The 9,328-nt window shown below is 44.6% G+C and overlaps 1 protein-coding gene across 2 annotated transcripts in view; it reads right to left on the reverse strand.

The window, feature by feature from the left end:
* The window catches only part of ATRX (ATRX chromatin remodeler), a 201,346-nt gene extending 192,665 nt beyond the window's left edge, over positions 1-8,681 (reverse strand). Inside the window, exons 1-2 of one of the 2 annotated variants that reach the window (XM_068247594.1) lie at positions 8,597-8,681; positions 8,273-8,360 (exon numbers count right to left, since the gene is read on the reverse strand). In XM_068247594.1, the coding sequence (XP_068103695.1) occupies positions 8,273-8,292 (20 nt within the window). In that variant the 5' untranslated portion in view covers positions 8,293-8,360; positions 8,597-8,681. Of the gene's footprint in view, positions 1-8,272; positions 8,542-8,596 lie in introns of those variants that run through there. The other variant, XM_068247593.1, reaches the window with a different exon arrangement.
* Positions 8,682-9,328: the final 647 nt, after the last annotated feature.

Genomic DNA, 9,328 nt, shown 5'->3' on the forward strand with positions numbered 1-9,328 from the left:
TGTAGAGTTTTGCCAGCGATTCGCAATTAGCATGCATAGCACTGCTAATCGTGATCACTCCCATAACGCTGCAGCGTCCAGTGATTTTTCCGCGTTAATCGCAGAAAAATAACTCCCGCACACAGCTAGTGGTAATCGCTAGTGTTTTGCGATTCTAGGTGTGAATGGGGACTTACCTCTGTGTTATTGCATGTACACCTAGGGTGCATTTTAACTAAAAACTTAGGATATTGCTGTAGAGTAGCTGTTAAATAGAAATCAAAACTAAGAACATCCATCAGGCCCTAGCCAATGTAACTGTGGGTACATCTAAGGGCCTTTTTCCAAAAGCAGTTGGTAGGCAGTGAAAAGACTGTCTCTCACAGCTGCTTGCTGCTGCCATCTGGTAACTGCATGCTGAGAGCGCAGTTCAGCCACCCGTGGAAAAGGGCCCTAAGAGTTATCTACAGGCACTCAGAGGAAGAATCCCCTCATTCTTCTGCAATTACACATTCTTCATGTACAATCTGAACCAGGTTTACATGTGATAGACAACAACTCTGCGATCAGTGTGCACAACATTCAAGTGGATCTGCAGGGAGTGCATATGTACTAATGTGTAACTTAATTTGTAGTCACCAAACCCAAATGTTATCAACATATCAAATTAATTGATTTAAAGAGCAAAGGGAATGCACAAATTTGCATCAACGTAGATCTGCATCTTACTGACTATCCCTATTAGTGACAACTATACACCAGGCTTTATTCTTACAGCAGAGATGTTATATATACACAGATATGCAGTCACCATCAGATATGTACATCTGACTTTAACCATTTCAGGATGAGAGCAATTTTCACATATCATTGCTGCTTACATTCATTCGCCAATAACTTTATTACTACTTATCACAGCTAAATGATCTATGTATTGTTGTATTGTTTTTTTCAGGACAAATTAGACTTTCAGTGAGTGATATTTTTGTTTAGGAATTACCTTATTTTCTATGCATTTTAAAGGGAAAAATGGCAAAAAAAAATGTATTATAGCTTTACAATAAAGAGTGCTAACTATAACTATACACCCACAAATTTTATTTGCTTATCCATCCTGGTTATTACAACATTTAGATTATGTTCCTAGTACAATGTATGGTGCCAATATTGTATTTGGAAAAGTTTTTTGTTTTCGCATTGTACGCCATCAAGGATTACAAAACCTTATTTGCAAAAATAACAGTAATATACCCTCATGGCATACAGATTTAAAAAGCCAAATTCCTAAGGTTACAATATAGTTATTTTCTTTTATATTCTGTCACTTTGTTTTCATTTTACAATTCTTGGTATTGGTACTGAATATACCAAATTTGTATTGCTTTTGATTCAGTTTGTGACTAAAAATTATACACAAGGCATAGCCCTCAACTCTAAAGCCCCATCTACACGATACGATTCGATTACGATTCTAGTTACGATCCGATTAAATCCGACACGTCCGATCAGGATTCGATTCGATTCAATGCAATTCGCCATTGCAAAACAATGGCAAATCGAATTGAATCAAATTGAATCCTGATCTAAGGTATGTGATAACTCCAACCCATAACAGCAGAAAAAGTTTTGAAAGTTTTGAATGCAGGATTAGCATCTTTATCTCTTAATGCACTCAGACCAGTTGCTGTTGAAATCAGATTTTTATGGTGGCAATCAGGGCTGTGGAGTCGGTCCAAAAATCCACCGACTCCGACTCCTCAGTTTAGGATTCCACCGACTCCGACTCCTCTAATTTGCATATTACAATTTTGTTGATTAAAAGTATGTAACATGAAATTCGTCTCTTAACTGCCAACGCTTAGGAATTTTACAAGACAACTGAAGTGAGAAGGATATGTAGACTACTATATTTATTCCCTTTAGACTAAAACTAGTCCTTGGTAAGAGTACTTGTAAAATGTACAAACCGGAACAAAGAACATCTATCAGGCCCTAGGAAATGTAAGTGTGGGTACATGTAAGAATGATGTGCAGGTACTCTGCAGGGGAATGAGGAGATTCTTCCTCTATTACACATTCTTCATGCACAATCTGAACAAGGTTTATGGGTGATAGACAACACCTCTGTGTTCAATGTGCACAGCATTCTCAGTGGATTCCCTGCAGCTCTGTGGGGAGTGCATATGTAGATTATAGTACTACTGTGTAACAAAGTAAACCTGAGACAGATGAAATTAAAGTTTTATACATACCTGGGGATTCCTACTGCCGCCTTCAGGATAATCAGTCCCTCGTTGTCCTTCTCCACCACCTGGATCTTCTGCTATGAGTCCAGGTACTTGAGCCAGTCGGGCGTAATGCGCATGCACACACTCCGCCGCCAGGAGCATACTACACCTGTGCAGCACTATTGCGCAGGTGCAGAATGTTCCTGGCTGTGGGAGCGGCATGCGGCCAGACAGCGCTGACTGGCTGAATTACCAGGACTCATAGCAGAAGATCCGGGTGGTGGAGGACAGCGAGTGACTGATTAACCTGAAGGGGGCTGAAGGAAGCCCCAGGTATGTATAAAACTTTACTTTTCATCCGTCTCAGGTACCCTTTAATTTGTAGTCGCCAAACCAAATTTTAACAACATATCAAATTATTTGATTTCATCAGCAAAGGGAGTGCATACATTTGAATAAATCAGCATCAGTGCAGAATTATTTCCATCTCATTGACCATCTCTATTAGTGACACAGCTACACATCAGGCTTTATTCTTACAGCATAGATGTTATTTAGTATATATAAGAGATTCCTGTGTACACATCATATATACAGTCACAATCAGATATGTATATCTGACCTTAAAAATACGGGGACTGCTTTATTGAAGCAGCACAAGTAACTAATTTTGATTGGTTTATTTCATTTTTGTGGACTAAGCACAGCTATTACTGTATATATACATTATTTTTAATGACTATCTGAGAAATAGAACATTTTATCATATTTTCTATTTTAATTACAGTTACAAATTCATTAGGAGTCGGAGTCTGTGCATTTTTTCTCGACTCCGACTCCAGGCACCCAAAATTGCCCGACTCCACGACTCCGACTCCACAGCCCTGGTGGCAATCCCGCTTTAAGAGCCCTGAATGCATCGCCTAACAGCATACGGGCTCGTTTCGATATGCAATGTTACATGCAACTCCCCAGGAGGCAACGATTGCCATCTGATTCATTATACTGAACGCGTGGGCGCAATCACCTCAAAATGCAGACACCATTGCACTGCGATTCAGTGGCGAGTCGCAATGCATGTATGGAAACAGCAGACAGCCCCTGGGGGGGTACTTAACTCAGGAGGGGGAAGCTTCTAGATCCTAATGAGGATTCTCTCATCCACCGGGAACCAGTGATGGCAGCTCACAAACACCACATGTGGCAATATTTACAATCTGCGCTCCTGTGCAACTGGAGTATCAGCTTTCCGATTGGGCTCATGCGGAAATAGCTGAGCCCAATCGCGTCCGCTCTACTGCACAAGCAAGGCAAGTACCCCATTGTTTACACTTTCTTTTTCTTACAGATTCACTTTAAAGAGGGACTATAGTGAAATGGGAGGGGGGAAAAAATAATGCATTGCAAAGTGAGAAGTTAATAGAAGAGAGATCAGGAAATGATTGATATTCACCATATAATTTGTTCATATTGTTTGATCCAGAATCAGCCTGCATGTAATTATCTTTACTACTGGCAGACATGAAAAATAACAGACAGCACCAACTGCCATTATCTATAACCACACCCACTAACAATGCAATAGGCAAAAAGGTTGCTTTTTTAATAGATAATTGTTCTCCCCAGGCTCTTTCAGCCGGGTGCTTCGCTCGGCAAGTTTTGTTGAGCACCCGGCTGTCATTGGCTCACCTCCTCCTCTGCTGTAAGCAGAGTTGTGCAGAAAAGCACCGGCCCTGCATTCTCTCATCTGGCACCTGGCTACTTTTTCATGCCACCCAGCTACTTTTTCATGGCACCCGGTTGAAAAAAAATTTCTGGGGAGAGCACTGGATATACAGTAAAGCCCACTGTGGATGGAAGCAGCTGACAGGTGGTGGTGCTGGTGGCAGAGGCGCCTAAGGGCTGGTTCACACTGCAAGTCATTTTCTAAGCGTTTGTGATTTTAAAAGCTCTTGCTGATGTAATCCTATGTGTGTGTTCTCACTGGAGCACAGTGATCCCATAGCATTGCATTAGCAAGAGCTTTTCAAATCACTAAGGCTTAAAAAGCTCTTGTAGTGTGAGGCCTGGAACCAACTAGGAGTGCTTTAGGATTTGAAAAGCTCTTGCTAATGTAATGCTATGGGTGTGATCCCCCTAGAGCAGTGTTTTAATAAAAATCCCCCATAACACTGCATTAACAAGAGCTTTTTCAAATCACTAGCGCATAGAAAAGGCTGCTAGTGGGTTAAAGCCCTGAATCACCAATAACTTACAGCTTGCGGTTCATTTACTGGACAATGTGTGCACTTACAGTGACAATGAAGCATACTTTTAACCCACTGTAAGTGACCCACTAACAATCACCAACCAATAAGCGAGCTGTTAAACATTTAAGGAATTTTTCTTTGCAAATTGAAAAAAAAAAAAAAAAAAAAAAAAGAGAAGAGTCCCATAGTCCTAGCACTATGCCAATCAACAAGCTTATGGAAAGCACTGCTGGGGTGGGGGTGGGTTCCCAGCGGAGCAGTGCTTTTCAGCGCTGCTACATTTGGGCACAGCCGGCGCCACCATAGACAGTAATAGGAATAACATCTATAGCGGTGCTCAGTGAGTAACCTCGGCGCTGTCAGAAGACGGAGCCGAAGTTGCTTTTAAAACACAATAATTCGGCCTTCAGCAATCGCTGGAAGCCGAATTATATAATTCGCCGCTATCCATGGCGCTTGGAGGGGGAAATAGTAATTAACACAGCCCAGACTTGTGCAGAAGCAGGATCAGCCATATACCGGCTGTATCCTGCGCCCAAGTCTACCGGCGCCAATTTCAAATGTATGCGGGTCCCAGTCCTAAGGGCAATTCACGCAAATTCGCACTCAGTGGAAAAATGGGCCCTAAATCTGACAAGGTACTTTGTTAGCGGCCCCTTTTACATTTAGGCTACATACACACTTGAGATAAAAGTCTTTGGAAAAGGCAAAAATTACAGACCAATTTTGCCCCATTCCATGTAGTATGAGAGCCATACTCTACACAGTCAATTCTATTGAGCTGAACTCCCCATCAGATAATAATCTTTGCAAGATGCTGGACACAAAGATGCTGTACACATTCAACAGATTAGTATCTGCAAAAGATCAGTTCCTGAAAAAGATCCATTCCTGCAAAATGCATTCATAGTCTAGGATATCTGCAGATCTTCATACACACCTGGTTTAACAGACATTGATCTGCAGATCAGATCCACTAGGATGGATCTTCAGATCTGCAGATGATTGTCAGATATGCAGATGAATGTCTGTTAAGCCTCATCTACACGCGTAGATGAGGCGGCAATCCGGCGGCTCGATTAGCCGCCGGACCGCCTTTTCCGCGTCGGATTCGATACCGGCTCGTCTCCGCTTATCTTTCGCTCGATTCCCTGCCATTGTCTCCTTGCGAGGAACGAGCAGGGAATCGGCGGTAGCAAGATCCGACCTATTAGATCTTATCAAACGAGCCGCATCAGCGGCTCGATTGATAAGCCACATCGCCGCCTCATCTACGCGTGTAGATGAGGCTTTAAACAAGGTGTGTATGAGGATCTGAAAAACAAAAGTTTGCTTTCTTAAAACAGAAAGAATTTGTGATAATTCAGGTTGGAGTGAGCTTGAGATGTCTCCCAGGGCATCACTGCTGAATATATGCAAATTAACCATTGTACCCTTAGAAGCTAAACACACCTCCAGAACCGCTGGAATGCAATGTGTCAGCTTGTTAATTTGTACAGAGCCATAATAATCCAACATGCATACAGACTGTTTTGGATTGTTTGATCCTCATCAGTGCATGGCATGGATTAATTTGGCTCTATGCAGTAGGGCTTGTAACACCGAGAGGTACAGACTAACCAGCAAGCTCATAGTGACCCAGAACTCATTGGAGTGTGTAAGGGACTACAATGGTCCTAAAAAAAACCCTTACTAAGATGTTAAGAAAAACCAAAGTTTGCTTTCTTAAAACAGAAAGAATTTGCGATAATTCAGGTTGGAGTGAGTGTGAGATGTCTCCCAGGGCATCACTGCTGAATATATGCAAATTAACCATTGTACCCTTATGAGGCTCTGCAGATATATACTATGAATTAGGCCTGAAAGATAAATCGAATTTAAATCGAAATCGTGATCACCAAGATCACAATTTCAGAATCGTTAAAGCGGCGAATATCGCGATCACGTCATTTTGACATGTGGAACGTTGAAGAAGCGCCTTCAAACTTTCCCAAAGTCCCAGTACGTGCGGCCCGCAGCGTTGGACATACCTTCCATCCTCTATCGCGCTCTGCCGCCTCTTGTGCTTGGCAAAACTTCGGGTTTCTGTATGTCACATGATATACAGGAAGTATGCCGTGCATTAGAGCCTGCAGGAGGGGAAGTGAATAGACTGGCATCGCTGGACTCGTGCTTGAAGCTATGTCCAGAACTGATGCAACTTGGGGGACAGAGGAGGCACAGAGAGAGACAGTGTGAGCACAAAGAGAGAGACAGGAGACACAGAGTGGGCACAAAGAGAGACACAGAGGGGGCACAGAGAGACAGAGTGGGCACAGAGACACAAAGGAGGCAAGAGAGAGACCCAGAGGAGCCATGAAGAGGCAAAGGGGGCACAAGGAGAGACAGGGGGACAGAGGGGGAACAAACAGGCACATAGGGGGGGAACAAAGCTTGATTTGAAGGAAATCGTGAATCGAAATCGTAATTTTGGACAGAAATCGCTCAATTCAATTTTTTCCTAAAATCGTTCAGGCCTACTATGAATACATTTTGCAGGAACAGATCTTTTGCATGTGTACAGCATCTGTGTCCAGCATCTTGCAAAGATCTTTATCTGATGGGGAGTTTAGCTCAATAGAATAGACTGTGTAGAGCAGTGGTCCTCAAACTAAGGCCCAAAGGCCAAATGCGGCCCCCTGAGGCTTTCTTTCTGGGCCCCCAGACACAAAATGTATTACTTATACATGCGGTCAGCTACATCTTTAAATATTGGTGGTCCGCATATAGAATATCAGTGCTGGCACCACTCATCCACATGGAAGCCAGAAAGCAGTCATTTGCTGGTTTCCAATAAAACTCCACATCACGTGACCCTGCTGTCCAATTGGACTTCAGGTAGCCACCTGGGTATGCTTCACTGTCTGGCCCGCAAAGACTTCTACATCATTTTATGTATACTCCGGCCCCCCAGCAGTCTGAAGTATGTTGACCCGGCCCTCAACCTAAACCGTTTGGGGACCCCTGGTGTAGAGTATGGCTTTCATACTACATGGAATGGGGTAAAAGGTACTTATCTGTTAGCCGGGCGCATCCGGCAGGTGGCGCTAATTACTATTCCCTCTCCAGGCCGACATGGATAGTAGGGAAAGATGTAACTCTGGTGGAGTTTTGTCGCCACCTGCCGGATGCGCCCGGCTAACGGATAAGTACCGGGTAAAATTGGTCTGTGATCTTTCCTTTTCCAAAGACTTATCTCAAATGTGTATGTAGCCTTATTACGCCACATCGCTCTCCCTCACCACAGCTGGTTGCAGTGGCGATTTTGATTGAGACATGACAATGCCTGCGGTGCGACGCAATTGCTCTGGGCGACCGCAGAAGTAACGCACAGTGTGTTAACCTGCGACTCCCAGGAGCCGCATATTGTTTCTTTTTTTCTCTAAGGTAGCAGCATGGCTAAACCGTGCGGTGCAACTCTTCAGCTGCGGGGCAATTGTTCACAATTGCACCGCTACAGTGCCAATGTAAAAGTACTCTTAGAGGCAGGTTCAAACCTTGCCAATTCCGGTTTCTATATTTCAGAAGTCTGCAGATGTGTCAAATGATGTACTCATCCCGGATGTTAGTAGAAAAGTACTACTATGCCGTTACACAGCTGTTGGCGAGTGCTGGAAGCCCTAGAGAACAGATGTAGTGGCACATGTGTGGATGCTGCTCCTGCACACGCCGGTATGTACACACGCGCGCACAGCCCCGGCTAGCCAGGCCCGGTGACGTCTGCTGCCGTAATACGACATTCAGGGGAAGGTGGAAATACCCGGCTTTGCGGCCTACCTAATGGGCTCTGCCGTCATGTCGCTCCTGGAGCCCGGCTCGCTGCTCGGTTCTTCTCTCAGCGGCGTCCGTCCATTCCCTTTGGAGCCTGCAGCAGGGAGGGAGGATGAAGACAGAAAAGTGAGACTCCTCCACACAGCGGCGCGGCCTGCGAGGCAAGGATAGTGTGAGCCGGCTAGCAGCGGCGTAACGCCTCAGCTACAGCACACCCCTCCCCCAACCCTATCCCACGGCTTCTCTCCTTGCCCGGCTTGCCCGCTCCTCCCCCGCCTCCCCGGGTCACACATCCATTACTCGGCGAACAACCAGAAACAAAGCAGTTACCGCCATCTTGTCGGGGGAGGGAGCAGAGAGACGCATTGAATTGGCGCTTTGTCCCCCACCCGCACTGCTGCTCCCCTATTGGCCGCTCACGAACCCGAAGAGAATTTCTGAATGGCTCGTAGTGCGGAACAGGGATGCTGTTGCCTGGTTAATTAACGTCACCAGCGGCTCACGGTCTGATTGGTGTTGTGGAAGCCCTTCCCCTTCTTCCCCTGCTTCACAAAGAACGATGCACTGTACTTCCATATACCTGTACCTGGTGGTGGTGGGCTGAGCGGTGTATGTTTGGCTGTAGCACCCCAGATTGCACTGGCCATTGTTCTGCATTGTTTTGCTTCACATCAGACACACTGTACAGGGGTTTCCAGACACAGCTGCAGGGCTTAGAGTTTGTTTTCATGGTTGAAACCCAACTCTGAGTTGAGGGGAAATTTCCTTCTGTAAATTGCATAAGGAGGGGCATCATTTTTAAAAGAATAACAAACTCAAGTTGATTTTTCTTTTTCTGATGATTAATTTCATGTAAATAGAATTTTACTATCTACAGGCTAAACATGTTTTCTTGTGGGCTAATGAAAAGCGGGTGGAAATGACAAGACACTGAACACATATGCTTTTCTCCTGGTGGACTCAGAGCAGCAAAGCTGTGGCCACTAGGGCAGTAGCAGTGTTAGGAAGTCTTGCCCAAGGTCTCCTTAATAAATAGGTGCTGGCTCACTGAAAAGGAAAAGC

This window comes from Hyperolius riggenbachi, chromosome 8 (assembly GCF_040937935.1).
Source record: "Hyperolius riggenbachi isolate aHypRig1 chromosome 8, aHypRig1.pri, whole genome shotgun sequence".
NCBI lineage: Eukaryota > Metazoa > Chordata > Amphibia > Anura > Hyperoliidae > Hyperolius > Hyperolius riggenbachi.